At 32.8% G+C, this 20,632-nt stretch overlaps 1 protein-coding gene across 1 annotated transcript; it reads left to right on the plus strand.

Annotated features, from left to right (window-relative positions):
• The first annotated feature begins 15,697 nt into the window (after positions 1-15,697).
• On the plus strand, positions 15,698-19,431 carry LOC122579759 (rhamnogalacturonan I rhamnosyltransferase 1-like). Its single transcript, XM_043751987.1, has 8 exons — positions 15,698-16,492; positions 16,848-16,915; positions 16,997-17,085; positions 17,169-17,334; positions 17,423-17,712; positions 17,799-18,003; positions 18,383-18,540; positions 18,931-19,431. Exons 1-8 carry the CDS (start codon positions 16,138-16,140, stop codon positions 19,151-19,153), a joined length of 1,554 nt encoding a protein of 517 aa, XP_043607922.1. The 5' UTR covers positions 15,698-16,137; the 3' UTR covers positions 19,154-19,431.
• The last annotated feature ends 1,201 nt before the right edge of the window (positions 19,432-20,632 follow it).

Raw genomic sequence — 20,632 nt, forward strand, 5'->3', positions numbered from 1 at the left:
TTGGGTTGGGCTATGATATGTTTAGGTGTAACAATGGGCTCATTTTAGTTTTTTTCTTGTAAATTGTTTGTTTGGTGTAAAATGTAGTAAAAAAAGGCCATCCAAATTCCAAAGTAGATAAGTCATAAGTTGTTAGAAAAATATTGTCGAACTTAAAGTTAATATTAGTTTTAAATTTATGAATAATAAATTAGAAATCAAGTGAACTAAAGAAAAGATTATATTCTAAACCCAAGTTAAAAATGGTGTGAAACGTTCTTACGGATCCAAAAGTGTTTTATGAAGTTTTTTACTAGATTAATTTTCTAACTTCAAATTGTCTCGAATCAATTCTTTTACGAGTATTACTCTACTAGTATTCTCGAAAAATTATTCCAATCACCACGCTTCATGGATAAATTTAAATGGTTCGGGATATCATTCGTACAGCTTTACTTATCATTCACACTATTTGTCTCATATCAAAGTTTTACTTTTTTACATTTTGTCACATGCAAGTAAAATCACATTAAAAGAGTATAATTCTAATATATTGAATGTATATATTGTAATTTATCTTTTTGAAATATTTTTTTTATAGACAATATCTTTTTATAATTTTTGATCTGACATCTTCGTTGTTTATCAACACCTTAAGATACTTTTCGATCTAACTCGATATATTGCAACGTACAATTATCCGTACACTAATACTGAACATTGTAGCTACAAGCCAACTTTGGATAAAAATAGCTAATAAGATTTTACATGACCAATATACCTTTTATTTTGATTCAAAACAATATATCAATTTGCTGGGGAAAAAAATATGATTTATTAAACTCAAAATCTAAATCTAAATTTATTGATTGAAGAACAATATTTGAATTTCATTAATGTACTTTAGAATTTTGAATTTGATTTAGATTTTAATTTTACTATGGTACGTGAGGTTTAATTTAATTAGATTAAGATAACGATGGCTAGAAGATATATTAAAATGTACTTTATAATTCTGTAAGTATACAGAATTGTAATTTTGTAAATATATTTCTAGTGGTGCTTGTAATGGTGTTTACGTGATATCTCTATCTCTATATTAAACTAATGTTCAAACCCGTCCATTGAACGAGTAGTCTCAAAATATATTAATCAAAACTAAAAAAAAGTAGAACTCAACTTTATTAAGTAGGTAATGTAAAAATTAGAATACATAAAAATATAACATAAAATTATTCAAAGTATGAACTATTTATAACTAGATCTATACCCGATCGTTGACCGGGTTTGAAACAATAAAGTATATTGATAAGCATACAAATCACGATCAACTTTATCTCATAAAAAACTTAAACAAATAATCTAAAATTAAAATCGTCATTGGTATAGGATGGCATTGTAAAATCTGCAAATAGATTTAAATTTAATTGTCCTAACCAGATCCTCCTTAGTGAGTTACTCGAATTTAATGACTTTGATATATATTAAAATTGTCAATACTCGATTTTACCCGAATTTTGACTTGAAACCAACTTGCAAAATTGGGTTAGGATTGTGAAATATCGATCTGGTAACCCGCCAACTTGATTTTTTTGGGTTGGGGCCAGGTTGACTTTTGGGATTAATAATTTAACCTGTCAACCCAAAAATATTTAAATTTAAATAATGTTTTTTAAAGGTCGACCTACCAACTCATTTTATCCCACAACCATTTGACTTGGAATCAATCTGTCAACCTACCAACACACATGACCCGGGATCAAACTGCCAACCAATTTAACCTGCCTACCTACCTTTATTAACCTATGTGACATGACTTCAACTCACTAACCCACCTGAAATCAACATATTAATCGGATGGCTTAGATAGATCCTTACTCAGGTCCGAGTTGAAGTTACTGTCTTAAAACTTTTATTAGCTTAAGTTGGGGTCATAAAGTTTTAATCCGCCAACCGTATGCAAATCAACCCGATTAATAGGCCTACTACAAAGTATATGATTTGTCTTAGTTTTAAACCGCTAAGTATAGCCATTATACCATAGTAAGTCTCTACCTTATAGCTTTAATATTTATATTATGTATATATATATATATATATATAACTTAACCATTTATCTTTTAAACATTCCACCAATAAATAACAATCAAAATTCAGAATGGATGATTGACAAAGCTAATCACCATTACCTCGTTACCGCATATAGTACCGACCTAATATGTTTGTTTTGGTATAAACATGACATAAAATAGCAAGAAAAAGAAAAAAAAGAAAAAAAAAACTTGTATAGAAAGTTTTAAAATGTAAACTCAAATAGTTGTTATTTCTTATGACTTTAAACTTAGATTCAAGAAAGTAACACTTTTAACATATTTACTTGACATATGAACTCCTAATTAAACTTCTATATTATAATTTATCATAATGGGATTCAAACAATTTTATTTACTTGACATGTGATCTCCTAATTAAATGATATTGTTTTTTTGTTAAAAATTTTGTAAGCCGAACTTCTTATATATTTGTTTAATTCATATTTTAAATATTGTTTAGTTTATAAATGTGTTACTTCATAATACGTGAGCTGACAATTAATATTAGAAGTAGTTAAATTCAAGTCCATTCTCAAATTGATATCCATTACAATAATTTTTTTAAAAGTTACCATGATTAAAGAATGTATAATAAATACATAAAAGAGTTATTATATTTAAAATATTTATGTTTGACTTTTAATTTAAAAGGTTGAGATTAATTTGAATTTTAATTTGAGTGGTCAAGATCACATGTTAAACTTATTTTTTTCTCTTAGCTATGGTAGCCATATATATATATAATTTACTTTTTTTTCGACTTTAGTTATATTACAAACTCATTATATGTATCATCAAATTAAACTTAATCAATACAAAAACTTAAAACGAAACATATTCAAAATAGCTCCATATAAATATGTATCATCAAACTAAACGTAATCAATACAAAAACTAAAAATGAAACGTATGAAAAATAACCCCATATAAATATTGACTATAGTTTACCACTTTTTTCCAACTTTAGTTATATTTTAAAAGTGCAAAAGCATATAATTTGATAAATACATACCAATTTATCAACAAAGACCATCTCGAACATTTTGATTTTCTTTGGGTTATTCCACTCCGGAACAGTCCATACATGCAAAACACGGGGTCGTATATGATGGTTAACATGTGTTGGCTTAAGATCTTCAAGATGAACTAATATGGTCTTATTTTTTGTTGTTGAAGGAGAAGTCATAATGAACCTACAATGGATTACAAAACAATAACATAAAAATTCAATGTTAAAAAATTAGCTAAACATTATAATTAAGATTTCAATGTTAACAAATTTGTAACACCGCGAGCTATGCATGAAATGTCTTCGAAAAGATATAGCGTATGCATGGAATTATCGTAGAACATGATCTATATGCATAAAAGGATCCGGTGAATCCAACATTAATAATCAAGTATAAAATGCATAACATAGGGTGAATGAATCCTGGATCCATGTAAGTCCAAGCCTAGGTCTTAGCACAAGTCTCAATCGATCATCACGTCTTGGATTCACAAGTTTACCTGAAAAGTGTACTAAACAAGGTCAACACTAGGTTGGTGAGTTCGTAGGATCAAATGACAAGGATCTAAATCCAAATCCATTCGCATTATGAACAAAGATAATGAACAAGAAACACACTTACAATAAGTCCTTAAAAGGCACAATTATTCAATTTGGGTTGGCTCGTAGCGCAACCTAGACCAACACGTATCCATTACACAAATTATACCAAAGCTAGAACACATGTAATGCACGAGAACACAAAATATGGACATCAACAAGTATCCATTAAGTTCTAAAATGTCAACAAGTTCATCAATGTTCCTAAATTGTTCTCATGTCATTCAATTCTCATTAAGTACATAAAGTACCCGTTTATTGCACTTGCTCACATTGCACCTCAATTGTCCACCCTATTGTCCCAAGTACATCCTGTCCATCAAACACAACCAAACATAATACACATACATTTCATACGACTTTACATTTAAGGAATATTAGATGTTTGTATACAGGGTCACCCACAGCCTTCCCACCACATCTGCAACTCATTAAATGTATCATCGTCTTCCATGTATGTACAACTATCCTAATCATAAATAAAACAATCATACTCACACAATCCATAATCAATCAATGTCCATCAATGACCCTCACATAGGTACTCACATAATGAACTACACAAGGTATTTAGAATACACATAGTAAACAAGAACAAGTAATAATGATATCCATAAGTATCTAACAAGTTCTATAATGCCAAACATGTCTATCAATGTCCCTCAATTGAACTCAATTGCACGTAATGTACCTCATTGTACTCAATTGCACGTAATGTACCTCATTGTACTCAATTGCACGTAATGTACCTCAATGTACTCAATTGCACGTAATGTACCTCATTGTACTCAATTGCACGTAATGTACCTCATTGTACTCAATTGCACGTAATGTACCTCATTGTACTCCATTGCACGTAATGTAACTCATTGTACTCAATTGCACGTAATGTACCTCAATGTACTCAATTGCACCATGACCATCAATGTCCACCCAGAAACAACACTATGTGTATATACTTCGTACGATACTACTTTAGAAAGGCCTTTGATGCTTATATATAGGGTCACCCGCAGCCTTCCCACCACATCTCCAACCTTTCGAAGGTAATACCGTCTTCCATATATACACAACTAACCTAATAATCAACCAAACATGCACATACAATAATCATATAACAACCACGTATTTACACGTCAACAAATCCATCAATCAAACAATATCATCACTCAAGACACTCAAACATATGCACAATCAAGTCATGTCATCATCAAGGAAATCAAACGTATGCACAATTGAACTATGTCATCAATCAAGGTAAACACATAATTGCACAAACAAACAAGTTAACACACAAAGGTTGTACACTTTTCAGCCCGAATCTCAAATGAGTAGAGAGCTACGAACTCACCTTGATTTCCAAGCAAAACGACACGTTAATATCGAGCTATAAATGTCCAACAATCGTCACGTGTCCACAACCTATCAACATATATCATAGTATCATCAAAGACAACTCTATAACCCTACACAAGTTGGTTAAGTAAGTTCAAGTCATGTCACAACTCACAAACGCTTCAACAACCTTTCCGAGTAGGAATAAAACACTTTGACTCGACATGTCTTAGAATCGAAGGAAGATTCAACCCAATTAAATGTTACCACAAGAAACTAGCCTCTCATACGATTCCAACGATAGGCCATATGACTCGATTGGACTCACGGATCAAAAGTTATAGATGTTTGAAAACTTGTCACGAAAGCTGCACAAACTCGCGACACGAGTTTATTGGCTAGCGACACGAGCTGAACAACATCTCGCAGCACGAGTTCCCCAGGTCGTGGCACAAGAAAAAGTACTGGTCAAGAGACACCAAAACTCGCGGCACGAGCCCTACTCCTCGCGGCACGAGTTTCTGCAGGTCTGCAGAAAAACATGATCCAAACTCGATTTTGACATCCCCAAACACCATTTCGACTTCCAAATCGACCAAGGAACCTTTTTAACTTGTTTTTGAACATTATCAAACATAAATAAATATATTTAGACTCGACCCACTTCACAAACTCGTTTCATTACATCAATTTCGTACCAAAATCGTTTTTGACCTAAATTGAACCACCAAGAACCCTAATTCGCGTTTTGACTCGATTTGTTACCCGAATTTACTTGAAACCAGTTAGAAACAAGTTAATAAACATAAAATGATGAAGAAGGGATGAGTTTCACTTACCAAATCTTAACCCCAGTTTAACCCAAAAGAGGATGTTCTTGCACTTTTTGATGACTCAAATCTTGATATGATGCAAAAGAGATGTAATAGATGATCTTTTCTAGCACTAATCTAACTTGAAACCATAATATTGGTGTAAGAATCTTAGAGAGAGAGAAAGACATTTGTTTGTGTGTGTTTTGTTCTTGTAAGAAGAAAGAAAGAAGGATAAGAGGGGAGAATGAATGGATGGGTGGTGAGGAGGAGTTGGAAGGGGAGCCGGCCTAGATTCCAAAAGGGTAGGCTCCCGCTCTGCTAAATTTGACAAATAGCTAAACGTTAACCCTTTAAATGCCAAAACGAACTCACAAACGTATTTTAACTTAACGTTTCGCTATAGCTCGCTTATTCGCCCAAGTTTCTACCTTGATTAACAAAAGTCATTTAATTTAGTTATTAATTTGATTGTTTTCAAATTGTAAGCATCGATTAGCATGACTAATGATCTCGACACACACACAAGTCCCAAATTGCACGACAAATTGTTCTATATGTACACATTGCACTTAAATGAACCCCAAAAGACTTAAACTATATTACTAACTAGATTGTTAGCCAAGTTGCACAAATAGTCAACGGGTCAAAAGTCACAGTTGTTACAAAATTAAAGAAAAGTTGCTAGTCGAACAAAAACCTTGTAAGTCGAATGAATTCAATTTTAACAAATTAAAGATAAAAACTTTATAATTAACAATTCAATGTTAACAAAGTAAAGAAAACTTCCTAGTCGAACTAACCTGCTTGTAAGTTGAATCAAGGGAATTTTTTGTTCTGCAATGTTAACAAATTAAAGATAAAAACTTTATAATTAACAATTCAATGTTAACAAACTAAAGAAAACTTAGTCGAACTAACCTGCTTGTAAGTCAAATCAAGGCACTTTTTTGTTCTGCGAGTTTTCGAAAGTCGAATGTAGGGGATTTTTTATGGTTCCGTAAGTTTTTAGATGTGGTTTATATATATAGTAGATGTAGACAAATAATAAGAATTATTTTTAAAGGTCGGTTATAGAATAGAATAGAATAAATAATATTAGAAAAATAGAGGATTAATGAGAAGATAGTATTAGGCTCAAGGAGGGGGATTATGAGTGTCAAGTGTACCCCCAACCCCCTCTTTTAGTTATATTATAGATAAAAAAGGATTATTATGACATTGTTATTTTATAAAAGTAGCTTATTTGTTTCCACCAAATGCTTTCTAAAGGGGCGTTTGGTAGGAGGGAATCATTGAGAATGAAAATGTAATAAATAATGGAAATAGTAGGAAAGAGAATGAGTATTTGGAAAGAGAATAATTACATTGTTTGGTAACAACAGAGAATCATAATAAGAGAAATATAAAAAATAAACAAATTAATATGAAATTTTTTTTTAACAAAAACTAATTATAATATCTTAATATAAATAATTATAATTAATAATTAAATACATGAGAAAAAAAGAAAAAAAAGGTAATTTGATTCCATTCTCACCATTCTTCACCATTTTGGGAGAAATCATGAGAATGGAAATGATTCCCCCTTCTACATCTTCATTTTCATTCTCTTGTGTAACCAAACAAGGAAAGTGATTCTCATTCCATTTCCACCCTTTCCATTCCACCCTACCAAACTCCCCCTAAGAGTTTTATTGTTTTTTAAATTATTTATTTATGATGTCATAAATACTTTCCTTCTTAAAACTTATTGCATTTTTATTTTTGTTACTTTATGATGTTAATTTTTTTTTTAAGAAAAATGTTTTTATTTTCTTTCAGAAACTCTAATAGTTTATACATTTTCTTTTAAGTTTCATCATCTAAGTTAATAATTTTGTCATACAAGATCTTTTCATTATCTGTGTTATGCGAGTTAATAAGTTAATCATAAATAATATTTTAGGATTATGACGCAAATTCAATGACGAATATATATGTTTATAAAACTTTTCTTAATATGCCCGGGTTAAACCTGAGTCTATTAGCTAGTATTGATGAAAGCAGCAATTCAAAATGAAAAATGGGTAAATTTATTTATCACAAAATAATTAGTTTTTTTTTTTTAACATTCAAAAAAGATATTTTAGTCAACAACTAGCGAGTAGCTAGAATATTACAGGGAGTGAAAAAACATAGGAACTATTACATGGTTGAAGATTAAGTATTAATGTTAAAGCTACACCAGTTCATCCAATCGATACGGAGTTTATTTGTTCTGTTTGAGAGCCACATAAAGCTAACTGATTTGAGTTCATTCACAACAAAACGTATTGAGGTGGTTCTGTTGGAGAAGATACATTTTCGTTGCGCGATTTCCATATGATCCAGCAGTAAGTTAGGATCACGAGGTTGAGGAGGCTGCTCTTGGTGGAACCTAGTCTAAGGTTCTTATGTATTTCGAACAGATCCTTAATACTTGAAGGGATGAGCAGTGGAAGTTTGCACCATGAGTTGATATGACTCCACAAAGTCTTCGCAAAGTTGCAGTGTAGGAAGAAGTGCGCAGCGGATTCATCAGTTTGGTTACAGAGACGACAAGTAGCTGTGATTGTGACATTTCTTTTCAGGAGAAGATCGGTAATTGGAAGTCTATTCAGTTCTAATCTCCATCCAAGAAGGTTTACTTTAAACGGCGCCAAACGGTTAGTAACTTTATTTTTCTATAAATGGTATGACTTCATTTAATGGGTAAATTTATTTATCACAAAATAATTAGTAACTTTAACTAAACTAATTATTGGCCTTCAAAAGAAAGAGAAAAAAAAAAAAAAAAAACTAACCCAATTATTATGTCTTCTTTAAAAATAAATGAGTATGGATAAATGATGGAAAGTAGAAGTGGTGGGGCGTGACAACTGTGAGTCTGTGCCCAATCAATGCACCATCATCAAGTCTGCTACTACTGCCGGTGTCACCACGAGTAGTAACTCTTAAGAAATCCTTATATTTATGATTTCTTTTAGGTGTTTCTTTTAGCAAGATAAAAAGACTTGGGAGTACCAAAATAGAAAGTTATTCAGTAAAGCTTGTACAATATCACAAGCTCACAGTTCACAATTGTTTAAGCTGCCTTTTTGTGGTTTTTACAAGATGATATGGTCTCGGCCAGAATTATGAAGGAATTATCGCATTAGCATTAAAACACTTAGGATGTAATTAAAATATCAAATATTCTTTTTAGAAAGATAAAAGTATCAATGTTCTTTTTGAAAAATGTATTGTTAAAATTCTCTGTAAGTCACAGGTTCAATCCGTAAAAAATATATTAATAGGTATTGTCATATGTGACAAAATTGAATCTTTTTTGGTCGAAAGTAGCGATGGTGGTTATGATTGTTTTCATACCACTAACTTGTTTTATTTATGATGTTGTTAGGAAAACACTTTGTATTTAAATAAACACCTCTTTTATGTCAACCTGTACTAATAGAATGGTGTATAGATCTATACTTGGTGTATAGGTAATCAATTAAACACTATATACCAAATTTTTATAGGCCTGTACGTGGCATACATGGTGTTTAATAGAATAATGTGTTGTGCATAGACACTCTCTTTATTTATTTAGGGTTAAATTATGAATGGTTGTGTGAAACAAACATGAAGTTGAAACTTGAAAGTATCACTATACTAGCTTGCCTAGGCAACATGAACAATTTGTTATTATAACTAAAGTACTTTGTAACATAACTACATGGGTGTTCCGATTACATTTTTTAGAGCATTTGAAAAATAAATCGATGTATGATGTATTTAACAGTTATGGATATTTAAAGATTAAACAGCTATATATGATGGATTAATTAATAAAGACAAAATCAAATTTAGAAGTCTCAAGTGGAATGTGTTAACCCAAAAATAGCTATTGGTTACTGTCTTGGTTACATACTTAATCGTATTATTAAATACAATGGCTAAAACTCAAATCAAATGAGTATATAAAAAAGTTTGTTTGGCGAAATTAATTGATAGTTGATGATCGATAGCTGATGGATGGTAGCCGGTGTCATGAGACCGAAGTCTTAAAAAATAATAATAATAAAGTTGGACAAACATGGTGTGCACGCACCAGGACAAATGACAATTTTTGTAATTTGAGTAAGGCATAGCTGTACTTTGACAAACTCACATCACGGGGGATTTGGAGATTTTGTAACTTCAAATTCTTAGAATCTAACTAATTCATTCAGCATTCTTTAGCAAGACAAAGTTGTGACAGATCCCCACATAAAAATGGTTTTGTTCTATCCTTATTAGGTACGTGACAATGGGGCCATATTCCATTCAGTGGCCTTTAGCAAGACAAGTAATTTTATCATTTATGCAATGTTTTTATAAAATGCTAACATTATTACATTTATATACTCTTGTAAATTTTTATATTCGTACAATCAGTGGTCACAACTCACAAAGCTACATTCAGATTGCCAGGCCATTTCAGTGACGGAGATGATATATCTATCACTACTTTTGATATATATACCGTACTTATATAATAATGACCTATATACTCTGAAAATTAAATAAATTAAAAATAACTACTGATAACAGCAATATATTCTTACATAAATCACAACTTATACACAAAATAATAATGATGATAACAACAATTTTGGTGCAATTAAAGTTGACTTTGTTTCGAATTTATGTTTATTTAGCCTACATCTATGGTAAAAAAAATTACTCGGGGGAAAACCAACTTTCATCGTTTAAATACAGAATCTCTCCCCCCCCCCCCCCCCCCCCCCCTTTGCTCTTCTTTTTGGCCTTTGGGCTTTTTGACTGTCCAACTCAATATCTTAAAATATAAGTCATCTTTCTTCAAAGGCCGTTGACTCTGCTTCCTTGATTGAATAACTCCCTCCGAAAATCATGGTAGAAGCATGCTTCTAACAGCATACTTGTTAACCCCTATATAAATATACGCAAAGAAAAACATAATTTTCCCAGTATGTTAAAGTTTAAAATCATAAAGATTATAGCTCAATGATTGAGCATCAGCTTTACATGTTGGAGGTCTCGAGTTCGAGATATGGGAAGGACATTTTCAAGGAATTTCACAAAAAGTCCTCAAGTGAAGCAAGTTTGAGTCCTGCATAGGGGGCAGGGTTTTATCCCAATTAAATGTCGTGCATTCTGAAGGTTTAGTTGGGAGTTTCTCCTTCTACTAGTGATTGAGGGTGAGGGGGCTCTGTAGCGTAGACCCGGTTAAAACAATATAAACTAGATCTCCCGTTACAAGCAATTGATCCACGCCTTTAAAAAAAAAAACAAAGCTTTAACTATAAATTGCAACATTAACAATTGCCATACTTATGGGCTCCTTGAATGGTATGGTACTATGGTTGATAATTAATGAAGAAAACTATGTGGAAAAGTGAAAACAAAGTCACATTCATGCATTTCCACCACTGTCTCACTTTTTAAAGAGGACAACATAAATATAGAGGTTGAATTTAAGATCTAAGCTTTTAAGCATACAACTTTTCGGTTTAACTAATAAGGAATAAGTTCTTAAGTTTTTGCATGAGGTCTTGTGTTAAAACCTTATGGAGTACATAGGAATTGTTTGACTTGGATATACTTAGGTTCAAGTTTGAGGGGGCAGAGTTTATCTCTATTAATTGTCGTGTCATTGGGCGAACTAGTAGGGGGTTTTCTCCTATCGGGTATTTGAATTAGGCATTTCCACTTCGAGGGAGTTCTCTAGCACGGACCCGATTAAGACAACGTATGTTAGACCTCTCGCTGTCGAATCACGACACGAATTTTCCAGCGAAATTCATCTTTTAAAAAACTAATAAGGAATAAAGTTAAGCTATATAGAGTAACTTAAAAATGAAATGCGACCCTATATGCCTTCAAACAAAAATGTAACTCCGCTCTATTTAAAAAAACAAAAATAAAAAAAACCCTCATGTGGTCCTAATCATGGTTTGAACCTCCAACCTCATGAGTAAAACTTGAATGCTTACTCGCTCCATTTGTGAGTCATTGGCGATTTAGTTGGTTTCAATAATAGTTAGTTTGATACTTTATTGTCATACTCTAGTATTTTTCCATGTTTTATACATAAAAGTATAACTTGAATGACCCACGAATGTGAAATTGCAACACGATTGCGCAACTCAAATTTCAGAAATTGCATCGCAATGGAATGCCAAGCGCAAAACTCAAATTTCAGAAATTGCATCGCAATAGTTTAGTATTTTTCCATGTTTTTTTTCATGTTTTATACATAAAAGTATACTTTATTGTCATATCTCGATCAATTTCCATTTTGTTTATGCAGGTCATTGGTATGCATGTCAATGTATGGATGCTTTGTAAAGTCAACTAACATCTTGTTATGTTGCCTGTTCTATTTTTGATGATTTATAAAATAACCAGGGGTGACGGCCTTTTATAAAAAAAAAACACACACCTGAATTAACTTATAAATATAAAAATCAAAATTAGATCTATCATTATTACAGATGTTCAATATAAGTACCAAAACTTTGAAAATCAAATCGGCACATGAGACTTCTAGCATACTACAAACGTAAAAGTATTCAAAAATATTAAATGTACTGAGTTGCGATTTTAGTTAAATGAATATGGTCTTTGCTCTTTGTTAATTACAACTTTAAGGGTCGTATCTAAAATACATAAAATAGTTGTATATTTATCATAAATTCAAAAATATTTTGAAGCTATAATTTTTGCATTATCACGTTGCAATTCCGAATTTAGGTTGCAATGAAATAGAAGGTACATGTAAATTACTTCAAATGCATTTTACCTTAATTACTAATTACTTCAATGGGTTGATAGCCCAGTGGCATCCCAGACCTTCAATGAAGATTTGTTCATTGGGCGACCAGGGTTCGAATTCAAGGGGGCGCATGTTTTACCCCAGATGGCATTTAATGCCGTAGATGTAGTTCTGTTTGGCGATCTATCCGGGGGTTTTCCCTGTGAACTACCGCGATGACATTCTGACCGGTGGGTGTAGAGACCACATATAGGGTAAACAGGCTCTGATCAAAAAACGAACGTTAAAAAAAAATCTTTTCTAGCAATATAGTTAGTAAAATTATTTTGAATGAATCACAATTTGTAGGTTATAGCATGAGAACTAGCAAAAACAGAAAAAAAAAATGTAAAAAATATTAATATTCAAAAATATAAAAAATTAATACATAAAAGTTTTAAAATTTGCCTAGGATGAAATTTGAACTAAACTATAACAAATGATTAAATTACCTTTTTTTTTCCTTCATTTTAATATGAATAATATATTATTGTATTTTTAAAATAAAAATAAATAGTAAATAATAATAATAACAATATAATAGTATTAATGTCAATGAGGTTGGTGGTCTATTGGTATGATCTTTGACTTTGGAAGGATCAACCTGGGTTTGAGGGTGGATTAATATAAACATACGTGTAATTTAGGATTAAAAGTATAATAGAATGCCGTTAAATAAAAAATAGTAATAGTATTAATAATAATAATAATAATAATAATAACTATAAGAATGATAATAAATCAAAAATAACAAATAATAATACGAATTCAAGTCAACCATAAGGCCCGTCCTTATAGTTGCGTCTCCCGGCGTCGGACGCGCGACCGGGGAGAGCCGCTATAAGCACGGTTGCGTCTTGGCGTGCGTTTCAGCCATTTCTCCTACTTCTGGACGCACGTTTTTGGGTGTTGAGGTGGGGTCCGCTAGTTTTTGAATGTAACGAAAATTTAAAAAAAAAGGAAAAAGAAAAAGAAAAAATTTGTAGCAGCCGTTGCTTTTTGAATTCCATAGCCCGCTTCCCCCCCCCCCCTTTTTTTCCTATTTAAACCACCACCATCTCCATACTTCTTCACATTCTTCACCATTTCATATACTCGCATAATTCTCTCAATTCCAGATTCATCAAAAACCTTCTTTCTCAATTCATCCACCATGCCTAAAAGAACCAACAAAAACCAAAACCAAAATCAAAACACTAACCAAAACCTTAATAAAAACCCACTCCAATACCAATACCAAAACACTATCGATGAATTTGACGCGTTACTGGTGGGATCTCCCCCGTCCATGTCGTCGTCTGACATGATGGGGGCATCTAGTAGCTCGGGTGCTATGAATCATTCATATACGCAGTTGTTGCAATCGCCACTGTTGAACGAACAGTTTCAGCAGTTCATGTTACTCCAACAATTTAATCAATTTCAAGCTACGAACTCACAATTTCCTCAATTCCAGAGGCCTGTAAGTGAGACTTTGTCTCAACCAGCACAAACTAGTGTCGCCTCTGTCGAGGAAGAAGTGGAAGAAGTTCCTGCCCCGCCCAAACGGTTGACGAAAAAAGGGGTTGCTGTAGCGGATAAGGCGAAGTGGTCAACTCAGGAGGCGGTTTTGTTGGCGCAGGTGTGGACACATGCTTCACAAGACTCGAGAGTGGGGATAAGCCAAGACAAGACAATGTTTTGGGCCAAAGTGATCGAGGGGTTCAACAGTAACCGCCCAGCAGGAGAGCGCAACAAAAGTCAACTACAAGGCAAATGGAGCAAGATCAAGAGGACCACCAAGCTGTTTGGAGCAATCTTAAAGAGATTGCAAGATCAAGGCCGACAGAGCGGGGCAGATGACAGAAAAATGTATAAGGCTGCTCATGAAATCTACGAACAGAACCATGAGCCACCCCGATTTCCATATGAGGAGTGTTACGATGTGCTGAAAGATTGTCCTGCATTTTGGCAAGACCATAGTATTGCCAAAAGAAATGCAGCTGATTTTGTTGATTCGGGAGAGGATGAGGGGCACGTTGGGGCTGGTCCGAGTGTGGAACCGGATGCGGCTTTGAACTAGTTGTTTGGAGATGACCCAATTAGAAGACCACCGGGTCATAATGTTAGCCGGAAAATGTCTAGTGGCTCAAATGCGTCTTCCAGCCGTGGAACCGGTTCGAATGGGTCAGAATTGGCGTTGGGCAAGCTTGATCAAATGCTCTTGATGCAACAAGAGCAGATGTTTAAAATTAAGGAGGATAGAAGAGGAGCGGAAGGCGAGACAGGATGATCGCTTCCGAAAGCAGGTGAGGGCGGCGTTTAAGCTTCTGCAGCAGCCAATTCCGACCGGCATAGATGAAGACGAGTTGGAGCAGATCAGGAGTACCCGCAAAAACCTCATCGATAAGTACGACCCATATTTTAATGATATCTAAATGTAGTTTGTATTTTCCGATTAAATGTGTTTTAATTATTAGCTTTAATATGTGTTTTTAGGATGTAATTTTAATTTCTGTGTATTGTTTTGAGTTTGAGAATAAAAATGTGTTTGTTTTAAAAAATTCTATGTGTTTTTATTTATTTTTGGTAAAAGAAAATGAAATAATAAAATGAATAATGGAAGAAGTGGGGTAGAAGTGGTAGTAATAAGGAGGGAGGTGTTCTTGGGGTATTTTAGGAGAGAGAAACCTGATGAATAGTGGAAAAAGCGAGTAAGAAGCGGGGAAGAAATAGAGTATATAAGGAGAGGCCTAATACAATTTTGTATGTAATATTTTTCATTTATCGTGAAAGCAATAAAAAAATCATGAATTACCGAATAAATAGAAGCACAAAACGAATGTTTAACGATAGATAAATTTTGTCAATTCTTGAAAAAGTCCAAATATCAGTTTTTTCTGCTGTAATCTTTTCTAGATTTAAAAAAAAACGAAAAAGAACTAGTAAATCACGAAAAGGAAATAATCGGCTCCGTAATTACAGGCCAAAAATATAAAATTTCAGTCTCAACTCGTTTTCTAACATAAAAAACACAGCTCAGCACAAAATAAAACAAACAAAAGCCCCAGATTCTCATTCATGATTCATTCATCTCTAACAATTATTCACCGGCAAAACCCAAATTCTTTTCTCTCTCTCTCTCTCACTTCTCCGGCGATACTCGCCGGAATCTGATCGGAAAACTTATCCAAGAATCACATACACTGTAAAGGGTATCTGAAAGTATCTTCATTTTGTTCATTAATTCATTACATTGATCAATTCAAGAACAAAAAATAAAAGAAGCCATTTTCAAGATTTAGTTTCTTGATTTCAAGTTTGAAGCTTTTTAACATTTAACAAATATCCACATTACCAAATCCAATACCCACTTGTTATATTGTCTTTTAGTCATTTTTTTGGGATCAAAATATAAATACAGTGAAAAAATGGAATCAAGAAAATAGAGATAATGGTGGTGTTGTTGATATTAGAAAAAATAGTACAATGTGTTGTAGTAGATTAGTTGAAAGTAATGAAAAGAAGGAGCAGTTGAAGAAATTGAATGAAAAAATGGGTGGTTGTGTAACAACATTTACAAGTGTTAGTGGAGAAGGTAATAAAGGAGATAAATCAATGGTTTTGTCACAACCAAAAATGATAATGTGGATGACAAGGGGAATGACAAGTTTGTTGCTATGGATATGTGTTGTTCAGTTATTGACTGTTGGTGAAGTTTGGGGTCCAAGATTGTTGAAAACTTGGCCTTCTTGTTATACACCTTCTCCTTCACATATTACTAATACTAATAATATCCATTCTTCTTCTTTTTTGGAATCTAAAGTTTCTCTTCCTCCTAAAAGTAAGTTCTTCTGTTCTTTTTTTTTTCTTTCTATGTTCATTAATTTATTTCATGATGATATGCGAATTTCGGATTAGATGGATAGATTGATGTAATTCTAATTGTTTGTGATTGAGTTATATGTTGTTTTGTTGTTAGAATCATAGTGGCATTAGGCATTCTGGTTATAAATTTTAGTGATTTTTTTGAAACCCTTTTCTGTTAGTTGTTGTGTTATGTTTTTAGTGTTGCGGTTTCTTCGCTTGCGACGTCTGTGTAATGGTTATTTTTCGTATTGTATGAATTTGCTGTTATATATACGAGGAATATTAATTTGGAGTCTTATAAATCTTGGAATGGAATCTGTTAACTGCAGGGGTTTACAAGAACAATGGTTATCTAATAGTATCTTGCAACGGCGGGCTAAATCAAATGCGAGCAGCAGTGAGTGACAATTTTGAGTGTTGCTTTCCGGTTATTCAGTTCAAATGATTAACCAGTTAATTTTGTTATCCATGTATGCAGATCTGCGACATGGTTGCGGTTGCTAGATACTTAAATGTGACACTCATTGTTCCAGAATTGGATAAGTCATCATTTTGGGCTGATCCAAGGTAAATAAGCTATTAAAATATTAATTGAACTTGCTTAAGATATATGCAATCTAATACAAGATTCTTAAATTTATGATGTTCAGTGACTTTGAAGATATTTTTGATGTTGATCATTTCATCACATCCTTGAGAGACGAGGTTCGTATATTGAAAGAGCTTCCCCCGAGGCTTAAAAGAAGAGTTGAACTTGGAAAATTTCATTCTTTAGCACCGATTAGTTGGTCTGACATTTCATATTATCATAATCAGGTTCACTCTAAGTTCATAAATGATCATATCTTTGTCACAGTTCTAACGCAAATGATGTTTTTTAACTTTGTAAAGTATTTATCTACAGATTCTTCCTCTTATCCGGAAGTATAAAGTTGTACACTTGAACAGAACCGATGCTCGACTTGCCAACAATGGGCTCTCTTTAGATATTCAAAAACTTCGTTGTCGAGTAAATTTCAGTGGTTTGAGATTCACTTCACAGATTGAGGAATTAGGTAGAAAAGTGGTAAACATCCTAAGGAAAACCGGGCCTTTTTTAGTTCTTCACCTTAGATATGAAATGGATATGTTGGCTTTCTCGGGCTGCACACAAGGCTGCAACAGTGATGAAGTAGAAGAATTGACTAGAATGAGGTGATTTTTTAACAAGACTTGACGTATATATTTTCCCCTTTTGTTCTTATCTAATTACTCATATGGGTAATACTTGAAATTGTTAGATATGCTTATCCATGGTGGAAAGAGAAAGAAATTGATTCTGATCTTAAAAGAAAAGAAGGGTTGTGTCCCATGACACCGGAAGAAACTGCTCTGATTTTGCGTGCATTGAGAATCAATCGTAATATTCAAATTTATATTGCTGCGGGTGAAATCTATGGTGGTGAAAGACGCATGGCTAGTTTAGCTGCAGAGTTCCCAAATTTGGTTAGTAGATTCTCTTGTCTGTTTCTCATGCTCGTAACTAGAGGTAGCAAAGTCACCGGGTTGAGTAAGCCAATCACTTTTTGTCCTAGTAATTAAAAAATATTTAATAAATTGTTAATCTCAATTTTTACTACAACATTCATATTATTTCACTAACGCTTGATTTCTTAAGTAAACTGGCTTAGAAAGTTTAATGGAAAAAGAGTACACTTTAGGTGACTTTCGACCCATTCCCTTTTAAGCTATTGTTTTAAAACATTACATGCTTTACCTGTTAGAAACAACATATCCCAAATTGGGCCATTTATATACCAATGGTTCAAATTATTTTCATGATGGATGGAACTGATCTAATATAATGAAATGATTTTATGAACAGGTGCGAAAGGAGAGTCTCCTGGATCCTTTGGAGCTTGGGTTCTTTCAAAACCATTCGTCACAGATGGCTGCACTTGATTACTACGTCTCTTTAGAAAGCGATATTTTTGTCCCAACGTATGACGGAAACATGGCTCGAGTAGTTGAGGGTCATAGAAGGTATCGCATCAGCTTGTTCTTCAGTAGCTTAGCACACACACTAGATGCAGTAACTTCACTACATTTACTTACCAATGGGTTAAATCCAGTTATGTTTAAGTTTAATGGGTCAATATAGGAACAAAAAAATAAATCGGCTAAAATGTGTTAAATGGGTCGAAAGTTGTTCACACTGTACTTTTTAAAGCATTAAACCTTCTAAATCCTACTGTCTAAATATTTGAATTCTCTTTAAAGTAATATAATTGGTATCTGGTCAACAGTGTTTTGGTCCCATTTTGTCGTTAACGAAATTGCCCATTCTGATCCGTGACCCGTATACTGCCACCCTTGGCACACGGTCATTATTTTCTTGAAAAGCATCTAATTTTTTGTTGAAACATGTACCAGACATTTAGGGTTTAAGAAGACAATTCGGCTTGACAGAAAGGTCTTGATTGACTTGATAGATCGATACAGTGAAGGGTCAATGAACTGGGATGAATTTTCAAACATAGTCCAAGAAGTCCATGCCGATCGAATGGGACGCCCAAGACGGCGAATGACGATTTCTGATCGGCCAAAGGAAGAAGAATACTTCTATGCAAATCCATACGAGTGCCTGGATTCATGAAAAGATTAACATGATCTACCACTGATTCTTACTGTGATAGTTGCATATTCTGTTTAATTGTATACTTACAGTAAATACATTTTCTTGCACCAAATGCATCCATCATGTCCATAATTGAAATGGATACAAGAGAGGATTTGGGGGCATGTACCATCCATTTCTTTGAGAGTATTTGAATATATATATATATATATATAGTATACATATAAAGTTTCTAGCTTTAACAGTGTCATATTGTAATACAAGCATTTTAATATAGCATTCTTGAAATTTTGATCTTTTTATGTACTTTGTTCTCACAAAAAGCCATCACAGAAAAATTAGGATGGGGGATGCAAAATATATATACAATAGTAATGATTAATAGGATCAATACATTGAACAATAAACTAAAAAGTTAGATACATTATATTATATTTAACTCGCGTATAGTATAATTTGCATTCATATGATAGATCTAATGTTATGTTTTTGTGAAAATTGGTACATTGTAATGTTTGGAATTAGTTGGAGCCCACATGTTTTTATGGAGCATCAAATGATGATAAAGAGGGGAATCCATTGATGAGATGGGATGGGGGACAAACTAATTGGATACATTGCCTTCAAGACTCTCCAAGACTCCAACACTTGTCATTGGCAACAAATTCTGTTAATTATTTTCAGAGGTCATTTAAATACAATTATCATGTTTTCAAAAAAATAAAAATGCGAACTAGAAGTAGAACTATTTTTTTTAATATAAGTGCAAAGAATTTATTTTATATGCTATGCTTTAACTTTTTAGAGTAATTGCTCAAGTTCTACACACAAAAAATAACATTGTATAAAATATAAGTGAAAAAGAATTATAATATATATGTTGGAAAATGATAAATTCTTCTAACCAATCCTCCTAATATACCTATTTGTTAACACATGTAATCCATTAATTCTTTTTCTTAATCTTACTATCTGATTTTTCACATGTCATAATCTTATTAATTAAATGGATTTGTAAGTTAATAATTTAAGAAGATTAATCATTACCCATGTTATATTCTTTTTACTCTTTTAAAAGCAAACAAACTTGCATGAAGTTAGATATTGAAATGTTGCTTTTGAAGCTATTAAATATTTGATTTTGATCCCTATTTTAGGGGTGGACTACTTTTTAAAACATATGTAAATCAATATCAAATATTATAATGTGTACCATATCTACACATATTCAAAGGGGCTGTGATCCAAGAAATACCAAATCTTGAATGATCCAAGAAAAAAAGGAGGAGCTTTTCTGGGGCTTATTCAACATCAACCCCAAAACCCTATAGATAGATGTCCACAACTATTAAATATTCATTTAACATTGGAATTTGGATCTTAAGGATAAAATTAGCTGTTTTTTTAATCTTTGATTAATAATAAAAGTAAAGCTTTGCACTAAGATAAAGGGTAATTTAGGCATTATAATAATCGTTGATAATTACACGAATGTCT

The sequence above is a fragment of the Erigeron canadensis genome, chromosome 8 (assembly GCF_010389155.1).
Source record: "Erigeron canadensis isolate Cc75 chromosome 8, C_canadensis_v1, whole genome shotgun sequence".
Classification (NCBI taxonomy): Eukaryota; Viridiplantae; Streptophyta; class Magnoliopsida; order Asterales; family Asteraceae; genus Erigeron; species Erigeron canadensis.